The 17,888-nt window shown below is 41.8% G+C and overlaps 1 protein-coding gene and 1 long non-coding RNA gene across 3 annotated transcripts; both read left to right on the forward strand.

Annotated features, from left to right (window-relative positions):
* The first annotated feature begins 39 nt into the window (after window positions 1-39).
* Window positions 40-13,308, forward strand: LOC108163077 (sialin). Of its 2 annotated transcripts, XM_017298156.2 has the most exons (7): window positions 40-504; window positions 2,434-2,491; window positions 10,835-11,353; window positions 11,418-11,788; window positions 11,855-11,987; window positions 12,049-12,290; window positions 12,362-13,308. In XM_017298156.2, exons 2-7 carry the CDS (start codon window positions 2,452-2,454, stop codon window positions 12,539-12,541), a joined length of 1,485 nt encoding a protein of 494 aa, XP_017153645.1. In that variant the 5' UTR covers window positions 40-504; window positions 2,434-2,451; the 3' UTR covers window positions 12,542-13,308. The 2 variants fall into 2 exon arrangements, with proteins under 2 accessions (XP_017153645.1, XP_017153646.1); XM_017298157.1 differs by lacking the exon at window positions 40-504 and having other exon boundaries at window positions 2,401-2,491.
* A 1,419-nt stretch (window positions 13,309-14,727) lies between these two features.
* On the forward strand, window positions 14,728-15,192 carry LOC117188922. Its single transcript, XR_004472977.1, has 2 exons — window positions 14,728-14,894; window positions 14,957-15,192. It is a non-coding gene; the product is annotated as an uncharacterized LOC117188922 (long non-coding RNA).
* Window positions 15,193-17,888: the final 2,696 nt, after the last annotated feature.

Genomic DNA, 17,888 nt, shown 5'->3' on the forward strand with positions numbered 1-17,888 from the left:
GAAAAAGCCGCTGCCGCGCAAGCAGCATTTTCAGTTCACTTCCAACGCTCCGAGTGAACACAGCAGCCAGCCAGCCAGCCAGCCAGCCAGCCAAGAGCAACAGCAGCAGGCAGCAGGCGATTCGACTCCGTATTCGAAATCTAAAAGTGTCTGCGCATGCGCCAAAAGTTACTGTTTCAAAAATAATCAACAGCTGTCTGTCCCATACTCCAAATCCGTTTCGTTTACCGGAGTGTGCGTGTGTGATTCATTTCGGTTTTTGTGGTGTCAAACATTCTCTCGAAAAAGTGTTTTCAAACTTTTACAAAAGAAAAACATATAACATATAGTGCACGTGCATTTCATAGTCGATTCTGACGCGGACACCGTTTTGTTGTGTGTCGGTTTTTATGCAAATCGCGCTGTAAATATAATTATATTCAGATACAGATCAGATTGTTAATCGCTGATTTGCTGAACAAATTATATAATTTGCCATAAACAACTTCCATTTACAATTGCAAGGTGGGTTTCTTCTCAATGTGCTCTCAATATCTAATGAAAATTGTTGCTAATACATTCAGGATTTGTTTTGTGTGTTACAATGACTGAAGTTTTAATTAGCTTTAAGATTTGTTAGATTTAAATGTGTACAGTGCTATCAAGATTAATCATGTTTCCATAATTTATGCAGAAGTTAAAAATAAGATAATGTTTTTGTAATTCTAAAACTATTTCCATATGTGGGAAACTGTTTTGGGGGAAATAATTAAAGCATCATCACAAGCAATAGAAAATACACAAACATATTTGAGATAAACAAGCGCTGAAATCAATACGTGTTTCAGGAAGTGTTCAATCGAAAAAACAAGAACATACATATGTATCTATATAAATGTATACACTGTTAATAGCAATTACATGTTCTATAAAAATAGACATAGGCTTTTCCATGACTAACATTTTTGGTTGGTTAGGCTATAATTGCTTTTATAAGTACATTTACCCGATACGCGATACGATGCTGACCTCCTCCACCGCCTCAGGCCGCCAGGGGAAGCCGCGAGAAAAGTCGCGCGTTATGGCGGCATTGCCTGATTTTGGCGTATGTATTGCACATAGGAATCGAAATAAGTAGAGTCGGAAGATGACGTAGATGAGCATATAAACATATAGAAGTCGTATATAGTCAATGACCAAGTCAGACGCACATTTTCTCGCTGTCAGATGCCGCTTTTCATTTCATTCAGTTAATAACATGGCAACATGCAAAGGCAAGGCTAATCATCATGTCACCCCAAGCAAGGACAATAATTTGGTGTGTCATGAAGGAAAATACATATATGTATGTAACACATATGGGTCTTATACCCTTGCAGTGGGTTTACTCAGTTTGGAGGATCGGGATACCAATCAAAACAGTCGCCTACCTGTCATATACAGTCTTCTTTCATATTTAGGCAGGTAATAAATCTGAATCAGCAGGATTGTATAAGACCAAATAATGGTTTCAAAACTGATTATAAATGCTCCCCTAAACTTCAAGGGTATATAATTTTCGGCACGATGAAACTGAAACTAGATTCCTTGCATTTTATGTTGTTGCCCATAGACGTCAGCAAATATTTGCCCAACAAATTGGACAGTTCAGTCATTAAACAAGCCGCAGTTAAAGCTAATTGATTGCACTAAGCTTCTAAGCCTGCTAGGGGCTGGCTGACTTATTGATATGCACAGACCTGCATACACGTGTCCCGTCTACAGTCTAGTGGGAATTAGCATGCAGAAATCACATAGAGTACTCGTTTCGTAGAGCTGACGAATTTCCTCCGACTGATGGTTCAATAATTTATGGCGGCGCCAGTAGATGTCGAATAGAACAAAAGAAATGAGCAGCGACACTCTCTTCTTGTAGACACTTGGCATGGGAAACGCTCTGAGAACCTCTGGTTCTCTGCTGTCTGTGGTTAAGTGCGTGTTGGGGTCCCATTATATTTAGCATTCCAATTTCTGGCTGTATGTCCGTATGGCGGCGGCATTTGAAGACGCTCAGACGATGATAATGGAACGAGCAGGCAGATAAGAAAGAAAGAACCAGGGAATTCGGTTAGTTATGAATGAGCTAACGCTAACGCGCCAGTCAGTGTGATATAATTATGCACCTTAAGTCACGGGACAGACAATGTCCCATATATGTATGTAGTACGCAGTTTTTTGTGGGACTGGCGCCGTGAGTTCTTCGTGGGCACGTTCAGGTACAAAACACGAGACGAGGGCGATTAGATAAGATAAGCGATAGGAGGGGACAAACCGTGAGTTGACTCCGGAAAAAGCTTCATTAACTTTCAGACCATTAATATCTATTTGTTAGATCTTTATCAATGTCAACTTTGTGATATCTGTTGTCTCTAATTTGAAAAGGCTTGCTCATTCCTGGTACATTTCCACTTGCAGAGCGTCGGCAGCGCCGTCATGTCCAACACGGAGAAAGGAGGCCTTCACAGAGTCAGAGGTAAGTGGAAGGAAAAACATTGATATCACCCATAAAAAGTACTCAGTTCTGCTATGTGGTCTGTCACTATACCAATGGGCTGGCATATCAACTTACTTACAAACCAAACTCTGGGGCACATCGAAAATGCCAGAAAGCCCAAGCGAATCCAACCGGACCGAGTGGAGTAGAGCCGAGCCGGGCCCCTTTTTTTCTGCTCTTCTAGATAACAACAGCAATAAAAACAGCAACAGCAATAACCGCATGAGAGCTCCCCAGAATAGGGCGCGCCACCATGATGGTCAATGGTATCTGAGGTTCAATTGAAACATCGCGCACGCATTGAAACTCAGTTAAAATAAACAAATTGATTAGGTTCAGTGCAGTTCCTTACAGTACAGTTTGATTGGTGTCAATGAGACAAGTTGAATTGAGGTTACAAATCAATTGGTTCCGTTCCTGAGATGAGCAAAACAAAGCCTATTGATTGGATTGCTCCTTATCCTTTTTGATCTTCCTTCTCTATCTCTCGGCTGAGACGACCCTTATTCGCTATCAGGCCACGCTCTCAGCAAATACGAGTTGAAAGAATAACGGACTACTCTACTGCGTAGTTTCCGACTTTGCCTATTGAAGATCTTTCTGGCCTCTGTTCTTCTACTATAGTTTCTGCTCAACGACTACAGACTTTGTGGTTTATGAATCTTCGACACAAACATACATATATATTTATCAAATTCGAGAAGACATTCGTATGCTTCTACACTCCATCCCACGATATCCCTAGCCACGATATCCCTGACACCCTGAAATCCCTCGCGTGACCTGACACTCCTCGACTTTGGTTCTGGTGTCATCGATAGGGACGACGACGCCCACAACTGGCGACACCTTGACTACGCAGTTGGACGACCTTATGACGCCATTGTTATGACATTTTCAAGGAGCCCATAAAATATGCAAACATATTAGCACAGTCACGCTAACTAAACACGTTAGTTGGGGTCTCTTTCTCTCTCTCTCTCTCTCTCTCTCTTTCAATCAATGGTCATACACAGACAGACTTTTTCTTTGTGGAAAGTTTAGTTCATGGACTAAATTTTGAGTACATTTCTGTACAATTATTGACTCGATTAAGGCACATTTTTAATAGCCTATCAGCGACTGTCATCCGCGTGTTTACTATTTAATTCGTACTTTTAAGCTATTTAGCACTTTAGTCGCAGACGCAGCCCCAGACAGCGAGGAGTGAAGGGGGGGGCACGTTGTCGGTGTCGGTGTCTGGCCAAGCGGGCGGCATCATCGTATGCCCCAGTGCACATTATGACGACCCGCGCGATAAGCCCCAGGGCTCTAACCGAAAATCAAATCTGCCAATTAGCACGGCCAAACAAGCGGATCGGTCAGGGGAGGTGGAGATGGAGGTGGCCAGAAGTCTATGGGATCGCGCCTTATCTGAAACCTGTATGAGAATTCCTCTTTTGAAGCCATTTAGATCCACAAATATCAATGGGTATGCTACGTTTTTAATAAAACTCCTTTTTCTTGGGATTCAATGCGAAATTGAGTGTCATAAAGGGTTTGTCTGGCTCTATATTACCCCCACCATCGAATATCGCACTATCGGAAGGTACGTGTTAATATGACGAGGTTGTTGACAATAATTGCTGCTAATTAAAGTGTGATTCCCCTCTAGACACAATGCATATTTCATTTGCATATAGTAAAAACAAAATAAAAGTGCATTTCGATTAGAGTCAATTGTTGGACAAACACCGTCGTGCAATTAACACCCACGCCCCAGTTATCGGGGCTTACGAGTATATATGGGATAGTATAGATGGATGTGATTCATAAAACGATTTATATGACCTTTTTTTGAGTGGTTTAGCATTGTAATTGGTTTTATAGCTGAAGGTTTGTAAGTGTTCCTAAGAAAAGGGAATTATAAAAAATGAAGGACTTGATTGGGGGATATTAAGGTGCTATGTGATGTGGAACCATAGAAGATGGTCATGAGTTGCGATAGACCATACATGAGGCTAAATCATTTTAATATCATTATCCCTCAATCACAATTTAATGAAGTATCTATTTCATTTTTTAAACTAATTACAAATGAACTAGGGCTATAAATAAATGTTTCAGTTAATGGGAAAATGCTTTTAAAATCATCAAAATAATTCCCATTCCCCTATTTCACAATCAAGCGAAAATAATTGTTCCCAAAATGGGCTCCAGGGCCCTTATCAGAGCTTGTCTGTCGGTGGGTAAAGCCCCTACAATTGAAGAACAAATTAGAATTCAAATTTGTATCCGTAGGGCTATTCACCCCTCGGCAACAGTCGCCGGCAGTTGGAGAACGGAATTAATCAAGCAAGAATCGAGCTAAGCCCAGACATGAGTAATGAATGTTCCAGTATGTACATACTCGAATAAATATATATGTACATATGTATAGCTTGCGATAAATTGTTATTAAACTTTTGCCACTTCATGGCAAAGTGTGTTCACTAGACTCGTAGCCCGTATTACCCCCTCGTATGAGTGTCATGATTGGCACTCCATTGTGTTGACTTATGGGCAAAAAAAAACTCCCCCAGACCAGCCCAGCCCAGCCCAGCCGATTCAATTGTTGTGTCTCTGTGTTTTCTGAATATTCATTAATTAAGTCATGATGTGGGGTCGGGTCCAGTTTGCAAAACAAAACGAAAACCATGTAAGAGTACTTGTGCAAAACAAAATTGTTATTAATTGAGTAAAATTCGATTCTTGGAATTTTCGAAGTTGTTTGCTGCGACATTTAATGGCTTCGCCTCGACTTTGCAGTGTACAAAATGCACCTTGCGGCCAACATTTATTTATAATTTCATGCTTCTCATGTCACTTCCGTTCCACATGGCACACTTTTATGATTTTCAATGACAGTGCCCGTCGGCTAGCATTATTCGAATCGAAATTAATCAAATGAATAGCTCAGACTGGCTGGCTTTGAACCTGATTGGCCCCTAGAAGTGAACAGCGAAGAGATAATACAGACCGACAGAGACAGCCTCCATTGATGGACTAGAAATAATATATAAATATTTACTCTACTATATAGTCAAGCCCCCTATCTGTCCTTAGACAAGGCGACAGCAACGGCAACGGCAACGCGTGTCTTTGTTTAATGGCTTCAGAGTACCAAAGTTCGGGAAATAGTTTCGAAATAGATTTTGATAATATTTAAACGCTCCAATAACAATAATTCCGATGCCTAGCAGGGCCCACAAAACGCTTAGTTCATGTGACGAGCCGAGCCCCTTTTTATATTTGTTTTTTATTATACTATAAAAACTATACACATGCATAGTGGCACATGGAGAGGGGCGAGAGGGCACACAGACTTGTTTACAACCTGTAGCTCTTCATTAGCAGGCACGTGCATGTCGTGTCTGAGATAGACACGAGGCGATTGGAACAGACAACTCTTGAAGATACTTTCATTAGACGCAGCAAAGCGGAAAGGATGCTAAGCGATCTTAAAACAGGGGTATCTATAATCAGATATCAGAAATAATCAATATATATGCGTGTCTAATCGAATGGAATGCATGGGTTTTTCTTAGTTTCCCCTTGGCAACTGCCATTGCCTTTGGTTGCACCTGCAACAATAAAAGAGTCTCATTTCCTGCCACACCACAGACACAGCTGTACTATAAACCCATCAGACAATTGCACTAAATTCCAAAGACTTATCGCCATAATCGGGGGGAGGGGGAAAGTCTTATCAGTAAGAAGAATGACCGTGAATCCATTGTAAATCTATATATTGTACACTGAATGATACACATACTCCGTCAGACTGCACTTTGAACTGGGAAAGTGCAATGCAGTTCCCAATGTGGGACTCAATTGTAAATTTCCATGGAAAATTTCTGTGTGAAAGGACCGAAACTAGGACAATGCTGGGGAAACCCGACATGCAGGGGCGAGACCCTTGAGATGGCTGCAAAAAGGGCAATTAATAGCAACAATAAAACGCAATCAGACAACAAAAGTGATAAGAAAGCAGACGACACAAGATGTCTGCGACGTGGCCCCATGCGATGGGGAATGGGGCAGGGGGCAGGGGCGGGGGCGGGGGCAGGGGCGGAAGTGTGTCTTCGACAAACATCAGCTGAAGTGCACCGCAGAAATTCAACAATAAATCAACAATTAATCAAGCTATTGTTCGCTTCAAGTAGATCCAGTTCCACAGAACGTTGCAAAAACAAAAATAGACACAAAAATCAGAGGTGGAATGGAATTAGAATCAAATCGAACCGAGACGAGGCCAGTTCCGTAAATCAGTTAGTAACGGAAATGCAGTGTTAGCCAGCACAACAAAGCCAATAATTGCTGCTGGAAGGCAAGGCGAGGCGGCAATGTCATCCAAATGATAGAATAGATACGGGCAATACATTTACATGAATGCCACAAGTACAGTACGATACAAAACTATAGCTCTAAGCAAATCGTGGAATGTTTTTTTTAGTGTTTTCTAGCATTTTCCGTAAAATGGTTCCATCGGAAATAGTAGCATTAGGAGAACTGCTGTTTTTAGTCATGCCAACATCTGCCTCGAGACGCACTGTGCAACGTGTGCAACAATCGACTAATCTGGCCTGCCAAACAGTTTATTGCATTCCCATTGTGGAAATATCTGGATCTAGATGGGGTCTGTGGTCTGGGTGTGGGTGTAATGGATACCAGACTATCTGGAGAGTGGGCTCGTGTCTGGTTAGAGCCAGTCGCGCCTTCCACCATAACTCACTCGCAACGTTTCTTTCTCTTTCTCTCTCTCAAAAAAATCCACTTGGCACCTTGACAGAAAAGTGTGACGTCGATGCGGGCCTTTCTTTGCTCGAGTTTTTATTTTCTTCCGAATTTCGCAAAAACGACAAACAGGAGGAACGTCAGACGCCTCCAATGATGGAAAATTTTCTGGCAAACCACTGGCCCGCCCACGCGCTCTTTGAGGACATTCCACCGCCTTGATCCGATCACATGGTTCACGCTCCCCCCAACCCCGGAGGAGGAGAAAATAAATCAGAGTCGGTCGAGGCTGGTGACGATATCAACGGTTTACTTTCACCACGAGTCACCCTGTCGGCTTCCCAGCGATTGTGCACAAAATTTTGAAGGTCAGGAACCAATCGCGAGAGGACCGAGAGATCACCGACATTCGTAGACAATTTGAGATTATGGGAGGGAGGAGGGTCTGGTGGTGTGCACCCAGCGCCCACATTTGTTCGATAGAACACTATAAATAGACCCGAAAAAGTGTAAAGCAAGGAAGATTCGGACACCGATAGAAAGCAAACATAAAATAAAATAAAACAAAAAAAAACCGAATATAATGTTCGGTTGGAAAATGTACTTAGAATTGCTTTTGCGTCAAATAAAAGTGCCGGATATGCGTCTTTCAGAAATAATTTCAAAGCCAAATTTCCATACCGTATTCTTTCCGTGCGTACATATGCATATATTCATTAAATATTGTTAATTGTGCAGCAATTTAGTTAAATAAGTTCAATTCTCTTTCGCAATCAACGAACTCTCATCTCGAACTCCCCCGAAAATGAAAACGAACCCGAACCCGACCCGAACTTCTCTTTTAACAAACTCTCGCTTCGGATTCACACTGGCTGTCTGGGGTCCATAAAAATGTAATTTAAGTATCACGTTTGCCCCCAAAAAACAAAAGGAATACACTGATCGTTTATTTACTTGCGAAGCTATTTTTAATTTTTGGCGTTCTTTGATGGGGTTTTTATGTTGCCTCAGACTTGGGACGGAACTTGTTTCAAGTAGAGTACAAACGAAAGCCCATAAATGCTAAAGATCAGTGCAAAAACAAAGCAAAACCAAAGCCAACCAAAATCAAATAAGTTTATGCACGAGGCAACTTCAGAGACAGAGCCAGAGACAGAGTCGGCTCAAATGTTTAATTTATAATTCCGAGAAGAGTTTTGTCAAAATCGCCGACTTGACCCGGCAGTCGGAAACCGGCAGGTTTCGGTTGTAAACATCAGGCTCTCAGCCTTAAAATAATTTATCGCCAAAAAATATACAGAACTCCAAAAATAGTAGTAGTTTGTCGGTAAACAAAAGCAGAGCCCCCCGCTTGGAGAAGAGAAAAAGACAGTTTCAGGCGACAATTAATCAAAGCTGTTTCATGTTTCAATCATTTAAATTCTTGGAAGGAAGATGTGCTTAGTGGATCTTTGATAACTTGAATTAGCCTGAATTAGGGCAGGTATACGATTTTCGGCTGATTAAATTATTATCGTTGTTTCTAAATGAGACTTTAATTTGAAACGTTTCGATAAAGATATTCAGCAATCCAATAACGGAACTTATCGATAAATGCTTTTTGAATTCTATCATTTCAATCGATTTGAAAATTTCTTGTAACATCACACCCACTACCTCCTACCCTACCCTACTTCCTTCACTGCCTTTTGATTAGCAAATATTCATTTGTGGTATTAATCGATCTTTATCGATATAGCGATAGTAATTTCCGGCACACGCTTTCTTATGGCAGAAAGACCGAGAGACATATATGCGATCGTTGCAATTAGCATTGATTCGAGACACTGTGTCAGGTGTCAATACATGTCTCAGAAATTAACAGAGCGATATCTCTTAATGATCTAAACTTTCCCACTGACGTACCATACAGTCGAATGCTAATCACAGATCCTCTGATTATCCATTATCCACAATTTGCTATAGCTCTGGTTCCCGACCGAACCGATCTGAACCGATCTGCTCTGTCGATCTGGCGAGCGAAACTGGTCTAAGAAGAAACCTTGCAGTTTTTGGTAGCTTCCTCTGAAGTGTATTTCGGGCACGTTTTTCTGGTTATATGGGATCGAAAATTTATAACAAACATGACTAGCTATTTTTAGTGATTTTATTTTATTTTTTAATGATTTTTGTGTGTGCGCTTTTTGATGCTTCGGTTTCGGACTCGGATTCGGTTTCGGCTGTGCTGAGTGCTAATTTGAATAGAAGTTGAGTGCCGCTTAGCAGCCAGTCGACGTGTCGATGGCATGTCTAGACGAGCCGAAGCTATTTTGCATGACATTAACATGATATTGGGGCAATAATCAATGAGGTGGGCGTGTTCCAAACAGACAGGCGATAGACTGGCCCCGATAATAGTACATATAGCGTTTCCTCCACCTGATAACTATGGATGATGGGAAAGTGGTTTGGAGTGCAGCTGAGCAAGTTTATCTTCCCCTGCCAGATCCCCTGCCCTGCCTGGCACTGGCACTACTTAATAAGCGGACAGCTTAAGAGTATACATTTATACACACGCTCGGGCCCAAAGATCGCGAATTGAAGTTGGGGTTCATCGAAGTTCAACGGCATTCGTATTCGAGATTTGTGTGCATTTGCCCTGCCCGAACAATGCACTTTGCCACTTAATAACCGCCCAAGAGCCAAGATCCGAAGATCCCAATGACAGTCCACAAAAACGCAAGTCGAAATGACAGCCAGTCTCAGAGCTGGGGAGTCGGGGCAGCTTAATGGCCACAGAATGATCATCATGTTTGTGTTTGTGTTTTTTTGTTTGTGGCCCAGAGCTGTATCAGGCGACTGACAGTCCAGGTCCATTGGTCTCTCATGTAGCTGCTGCACCCACACCCAGGGATCCGTTTCGATCCTCAAATCAAATTCATGTGCAATTCGGTATGCTATTGAGGTCACATCATTGACAGTTTATTGTCATTGGGTTTTTATTGGCTCATTAACATGGGTAATGTAATTAATGTGTTTATCTGAGATGTGGATCGTGTAATGAAAACAACGGATTACATCAGATATTGTAATGGAGAGGAAGCGAGCTGATAAGGTTAGGCTGTGATTTTGCATATCCAATAACTAAACTAACGAATGATAAACGAAATGACAGAACACCATTTTAGTGATGGAATGAGTTCGTTCAGTTTGCTATAGTCAGATATAGGTAGATCTTTTGGATTCTCGGAGTCCCCGTTTTCATCTACCATTCTTGGAACTAAAGATTGAAAATTAATTTTGACCTATATGATCATTCTAAAGAATTCCCCAGAACTTTCGTTTCAAAAGTAATGAAATAATGTATCGTTATCAGAAATTCCGGTCGCCTGTTTTCGAAGCTCTGGGAATATTCCACGCGAATTTTAAGCACCTAACCTTTCGACGACCTAGACAATGAGCATTAGAATTATTTATGTACTCGCACAAGCCAAGCCGCCACGAGGTGACTGCCCGCAATCGCTATAGTATTTGGGAACCTCCGAATGATTTTATACAAAATCTAATATATTCTTCTCTTCCTTTCAGAGTATCTATCATGTCGCCAAGTACTCAATCTGCTGACCATGCTGGGCTTTATGCTGAACTATGCCCTGAGAGTGAACCTCACCATAGCCATTGTGGATATGGTGCGGCCAAATGCCAGCGAATCCATCAATAGCACCCTAACGGGTAACGCCACTGCCAGCAACAGTTCCAGTTCCAGTCCCGACGGTGTGGAGGTATTTGAGGAGCGTTTCCCATGGGATTCCTACCAGACCAACTTCGTGCTGGGCTCCTTCTTCTGGGGATACATCCTCACGGAGCTGCCCGGCGGCCGTCTGGCCGAACTGATCGGCGGTGTACGCGTCTTTGGACATTCCATGCTGTGGGCCAGTCTGTTGACCTTGATCACGCCGCTGGCGGCGCACATCAACTACGTGGTCCTAATCATAGTCCGTGTCGTGCTCGGCTTCATGTTGGGCGCCTCCTGGCCGGCCATTCATCCGGTGGCAGCTGTCTGGATACCACCCATGGAGCGATCCAAGTTCATGTCCAATATGATGGGTAAGTCCACCACCCAACCGAATCCATCGAATCCATGCTAACTATTCTTGCCTTCTTCTTGTAGCTTCCTCGCTGGGAGCGGCCATTACCATGCCTGTCTGTGGCTACCTCATCTCCGTCGCTGGCTGGGCCAGTGTCTTCTATTTGACGGGAGCCGTGGGTCTGGTTTGGTCCCTGTGCTGGTTCACCTTTGTCTACGAGACCCCCGCCACCCATCCACGCATCAGCGCCGAGGAGCGACGCGAGATCGAGGATGCCATCGGCACATCCACCTCCAAGAAGCGTCCCAGCCACGTGCCCTGGGGCCAGCTGCTCTGTTCGCCCGCCGTTTGGGCCATCATCAGCTGCCACGGTCTGGCCGTCTTTGGTTTCTTCACGGTTGTCAATCAGCTGCCCACGTTCATGTCTCAGATCCTGCACTTTGACATCAAGCAGGTGGGTTTATCAAAGGGGGGAGCGCTACATCACGAATGCTAAATGGTTCTTTTGTATCTTTTGCAGAACGGCCTCTTCTCCTCGCTCCCCTATCTGGGAAAGTATGTAATGGCAGTGGCCTCATCCTACCTGGCCGATTACCTGCGCAAGAAGGGCACCCTGAGCACGACAGCCACAAGGAAGCTCTTTACAACATTTGGTGAGTCCTTGAGCCAAGTCCATTGACTGAACGTTTACTAACTCTAAATCTTTGATTATAGCTCTGGTCACTCCTGGTCTGCTGATGATTGTGCAAGTCTTCCTGGGCTACGATGCCACCTGGTCTGTGACGATCTTCTCGCTGGCCCTGTTCGCCCATGGAGCTGTCACGGCTGGCTATTTGGGCAATGGTCTGGATATTGCGCCAAACTTTGGCGGAACCATCTTCGGCTTGGCCAATACGCTGTCTTCGTTTGGCGGTTTCCTGTCCACGTGGATGGTTGGAGCCCTGACCTATCATGATGTAAGTGGAGAAAATAACTCCTCTTAAGGATCTAGATCTAGGTTTACTAATTGAATATCCCCCAAAAACAGAAATCCTTCCATCAATGGCAAATTGTGTTCTGGATACTGGCGGCCACATATATCTCTGGAGCAGTGGTGTTTGTCGTCCTGGGCTCCGGTGAGCTGCAGCCGTGGAATAATCCACCAGAGCGCAAGAAGATCAGCGATGTCACCCAGGAGGAGGGTGTGCCACTCAAGAGCGAGAAGTAAATCTTGAATAAACGGAAATTTAAAGGAATTCTAAATTTGAGCATCCCACCACCACCACCACACCTCCATCCGCACAAGTTATAGTAGTTTCTACTGCACGTTTGAGATTTATGATGATTTCTTAGTCAAAACCAAACCTCGGGCAGATGGAGCACATTGAAGCACTGAAAACGGAAAAAACATGATACGAAAGACATTACTTTTATAAATACTTTCTTTATACATACAATCCTCTCACAAACAACCCTTCCACACACCATTCACACATGTCTGCTTAATGGAAATTGACTATAATGATAAGTAATATTTACTTTAGAGGAGCTCCTTCAACAGGCAGGCAGGCAGGCGGGCGGCATCCCCATATGTTAGCTGTGAAGTCCGCTAACTACTTCTTTTCTATGTACTAGTATGTCTATAAATTAATATAAATATAAATGTATGTGTAGTCTAAATGATTTATAGTATTCTTTATGTCCATGGAGTGCCCTGCCCCGATAGGGCACGAAATGATTTGTCTAATTTATAATGTAGTCCTAAATCTTGTTTAGCTTAGAGGAACAAAATACTTATGCTAGTAGCTAAATACGAGTACAATACATACGGATACGCAGTTTGCAGTTGGCAGATGCAGTTTGCAGTTAGTGTAGCTCTAAGTTGAGTGAACAATGAATGTGTCATCTGTACTATACTCGATTTCGATAATTTATGTAATTAATTTAAACATTTTCTAAGTTGATAATAAAGCTTAACAACCAAAATAAATCATACATATGTATACTTAATATTAAAGTCAAAGTAAGGCCGCTGTGGTACATTATAACATCAATCCGATATTGGCTATCATATCTCTTCACTGTATTACTGATAGTGCTAAACTTCGGTATATCTGTATATAGCTATACGGAAATGGGAACCAAAAGCGCGTAAAAGTTATTACCGAAGATTTGTTAGAAAATTGGTCTAGATCATGGAATACATATATAGTACGTAAAGATATAATATGCATAGATCGCCTCGGCTAATATACATTATAGGTATAATGTATTATAATAATCTTTCATAATTTATGTATGTACATATTATCTATATTTGTCTAGAATCTTTCGCTAAATCATCGGTGCTAAATCATTAGCAGAAGGCGGTTTCATGAGAAATCAAATATGTAAGGTAAAAACTAACTACATGACATAACATACAAGTATACATGGCGCCACCATGTCAGCGGTCACTTCTTGGACTACAAAATTGCATTGCTGTACATGTAAAAATGGTGTATATACCATGTACAGTGTTAGATACAAGTAAACAGTAGGCGCGATGTTCAAAAGTGAGAATCAGGTGTGATAAGTTTATTATAAGTGATAAGTTGATAAGTTATATTGTGACCGATGTGGGAAATCTCGACTTGGCTACACGGGCAATAGGGATATTGCCCATCGATGTTTATGTGGACCTATTTTGGAGAGACATTACCCTGATTAAATTGGTTTGGATGGCAGGTAAATTCTGTATGATTTTGTTATACCCGATACTCAAAATGAGTATTGGGGTATATTAGATTTGTGGTAAAAGTGGATGTGTGTAACGTCCAAAAGGAATCGTTTCCGACCCCATAAAGTATATATATTCTTGATCAGCATCAATAGCCGAGTCGATTGAGCCATGTCTGTCTGTCCGTCTGTCCGTCCGTCCGTCTGTCCGTCTGTCCGTCCCCTTCAGCGCCTAGTGCTCAAAGACTATAAGAGCGAGAGCAACGATGTTTTGGATCCAGACTTCTGTGATATGTCACTGCTACAAGAATATTTCAAAACTTTGCCCCGCCCACTTCCGCCCCCACAAAGGGCGAAAATCTGTGGCATCCACAATTTCGACGATACGAGAAAACTAAAACCGCAGAATCATAGATAATGATCATATCTATCAGATTGCTGAATCTGGATCAGATCAGATCATTTTTATAGCCAAAAGGAACAAATCAATTTGCACTGGCTACGCAGCCCCCGACGTCACGATCAGACTGATTTTCTGTCTCTCTCGCACGCACTCTTTGTCGTGTCGTTCAAATTAGCGGCGTCTGCCGGAGTGGCTCTCTCTCCTACTGACTTAGTATCGGGTATAACTGTAGAGTTGCGGTGTACGCTGCAACTCACAACGTTCCCCCTCGTTTTTTATACAAACAGCAAAAAGTAAACTAAAAAAAAAAAAAAAAAAAAACAACAAAATTTGGATCATTTGAAACATTTTAGTTGATTTTGCCATCTCTACGTAGATCAGAACGGAGCTCAGGGTCGGCGACTGCGGGCGTACACAGAGGTATACATTTGCTTTCGGTTTGCGGTACATCGAACACAGTGTAAGCATAAATGGTATTGTGGTGGTAAAGTTTTTGTTTGTTTAAATTTTAACTTTTTCTAGGCGGCTGATATCACCACATGTTACACGCCTCGACAATCGTCTGGGCAGTACACTACGTTTCCCGGGGAGTGACATGGATGCCACAAGATATGAAAAGACATAGTTGCACATTTTTGGTCGATGAATGAAGAAGCGTATGAAGTCATTGCATTAGTTACTCTACATTTATTTTGATACTAAAAATGATTATATTTTGATACTAAAAATGATTATATTTTGATACTAGAATACACAAAGATGTCTAATTATTTTTATTGACAACGATTGGGCCAAAAATATAAATTTAAATCATAGCATAGCAATCATAGCGCTATTCTGTAAAATCAAAATAAATTCATATAAGCTCGACGCGGACTGAGAAAACAAAAATTTTGTGCATAACAATAAATAAAATTGCATTTCCATTTACTTTTAGCGTTTCTTGGGTTCAGGATCAGGAGCAGGAACCGGAGCCGGAACTCCCCATTTGGTCAATTGGCAATTATCTCGATGAATTAGCAGCCGGACAATGGCACAGCAGAAGCGCGTCGCATCCATCCCAGGACACTGAACGAGTGTTGGACATTATACAGCGAATTCTTTGCGAAAAGAAACCTGCGCCATGCCCCAACATGATTCGTATGATAAGCACTTGTACCTGGTTGCATATAATTCTCCCTGAAATAACCACACACCTCTATGTTTCATTTTGTATAAAAATATATAATTCTCAAGTTTATCAAAATATATTAACTTCATTGTCCTTTGTTTGCTTTGAACTAGAGATATGCCGACATGCATTCGAACAGTAGGAGCACAAGCACCTCGAGCTCTGCTGATACTATTGAAGAGATATGTTCAAGATACGCTCACTTCGAAGATCCTGACCCCAGACCCCTGACCCGATCCGATACCAGGAGGAAATGTGTTTACCTGTTTGAATAGTCAGCACATTAGTCTAATCGTAAATTAAGTTTATATTTTTCTTCAATAAAACGAACCTGTAGTTTTTTGTGTTGACTGTTACCAAACTTTTTTGTGTGCACCAGATCTACACAGGAATACGCCTTGAATTGTGTTAGTCGCTTAAATTGATGGGGGGGCTCTACAATGCCTATATTTTAGTGATCGCCCAGCGATTCCGAGTATATGACCGATGAGACCACTGAAAATGACCGCGAAGCCGGGATCTCCTATGACGAATTTGTGCCCACGAGTCGCTCCTCAGTGCTGCCCGTCGGCGGGGCTCAGCATCAGCGCAATCGCGTGGCTGTGCCACGAATTCGCCATGTCCTCGTAAACCACAATTCGGTGGCGTCGGCCGCCAACACACCGTCAAAGCAGGCGGTCAATCAGGAGGAGAGGCCTCGATTTGGCAATCAATTGAAGCTCCCGTCGCCACGTGAAAGTCGCATGTGGCCGAATCCACGATGAGATTATCTATCGAAATTGCTACTAAAATGTACCTATATTTTTGGAATTTGGAATTTTTATTTGCGTTTTATGTTTGATTTTATTTTATGTACCTTTATCTGTTTATCTCTGTTTCATTTATTTTCGATGTTGGCCCAATTAAAATTAAAAAAATTAAAAAATTACGAGTATATGTCGTGTGTCAGATGTACCAGTAGAACGATTGAGAGAAATTATGCTTAAACTTATTTGAAAAAATTAATCCAAAATAAATATTTCTAAAAATTTTAAATTTTATTTTTGTGTGTTTAACTCCGGACGCTCCGAACTATACTGATATTTTTCCAGCAGTCTCATACGAAATCGATTTTGACATTAGGGGTTTTTGGGAGCATGGATTGCTTGTTTCAGTTTTTTGTGAATTGTGCGTTGACTCGGTTTTGACAATTTTTCGACATCCCTAAAGTCTCAATTTGTGCTTCCGTACCTTTTTTTAGATGACTGACCTTGATAAACCGTATTTGATTATCCACTATAAATTGTCATATGAAGTCAGCGAGGACGAGTGGGAGGAAGATAGCGAGGAAGAGTGGGAGTGGGAGGATGAGAGTGATCTATACACCTTGCTAGACGGCGGGGGCAGCGAGAAATCGAGCGACTTTTTACGACGTTGGTCGAGAATTTTAACCGAACTTTGTATACATTCGGGGAATGTGTCCCAACTAAGATCTCTTTTAGCATTGAAGCATTCATATTTTAGATTTCATTATTGTTTTTACGAGTACATATTTCCGAAACAGTCTCTATTTGAAATAGTAAATTGAATTAGTAATGATTTAAATCAGCTTGGAAAACAGAGTTTTAATACTAATTAAAGTAAATAAGCGTAACATTTCATGCTCACTTACGTTTCACTTTATGCTCATTACAATACAATACAATACAATAGAAAGGCGTTCTCAAAATTGGCCAATCTTGTAGAAAAGTTATTCATCAATCAGATAAAATGATGTGTTTAGGGGTGTCGGTCAAAATCGAGGAATATGATTTCCATACATGGACAGAGAACGATTAACCCATTATCGACCAGCTTGTACTAAAATAAACTCCACTGAAGTAGTTCAGCGTTTAGGTGGAAGATATCGTGGTTTTTTTTGCAAGCAAAGGGGAAGGATAGGATGGATCTACAAAAATAATTTACAAACAGTATTATTTTCCGCGGTTAACCACTAACCATACAGTGTGGTTAGTGGTTTAACTGTTTAAATAAATGGCGCTTAAGTGGATAAGTTTGGTTTTTCATCGGTATATTTGCGGTATTTCGGAGGGTTAGACGGTCCCTCCCCTGCTGCTCTCCCCTGCAACGAAAAAAATGAGCCGTAATTTTCATGGGAAAAAACAGACAATACCTTGATGAACATTCGAACATACCATGTTTCACTGCAATTTCGCAGCAGGCGGATTTTGAATTTGAATGAAACGGCCTTGCAGCCCCCCATTTGGAACGAGTGGGGACAGTAGCCGTAGCCGTTACCATTAG

Source organism: Drosophila miranda, chromosome 4, assembly GCF_003369915.1.
Source record: "Drosophila miranda strain MSH22 chromosome 4, D.miranda_PacBio2.1, whole genome shotgun sequence".
Taxonomy (NCBI): Eukaryota; Metazoa; Arthropoda; class Insecta; order Diptera; family Drosophilidae; genus Drosophila; species Drosophila miranda.

Excerpts from the sequence above, each read along its gene's own strand:
- LOC108163077 (XM_017298156.2), top strand. The coding sequence starts at position 2,452 with ATGTCCAACACGGAGAAAGGAGGCCTTCACAGAGTCAGAG. Across the intron at positions 2,492-10,834 it reads AGGCCTTCACAGAGTCAGAG|AGTATCTATCATGTCGCCAA; the intron begins GTAAGTGGAAGG and ends TCTTCCTTTCAG. Across the intron at positions 11,354-11,417 it reads GTTCATGTCCAATATGATGG|CTTCCTCGCTGGGAGCGGCC; the intron begins GTAAGTCCACCA and ends TTCTTCTTGTAG.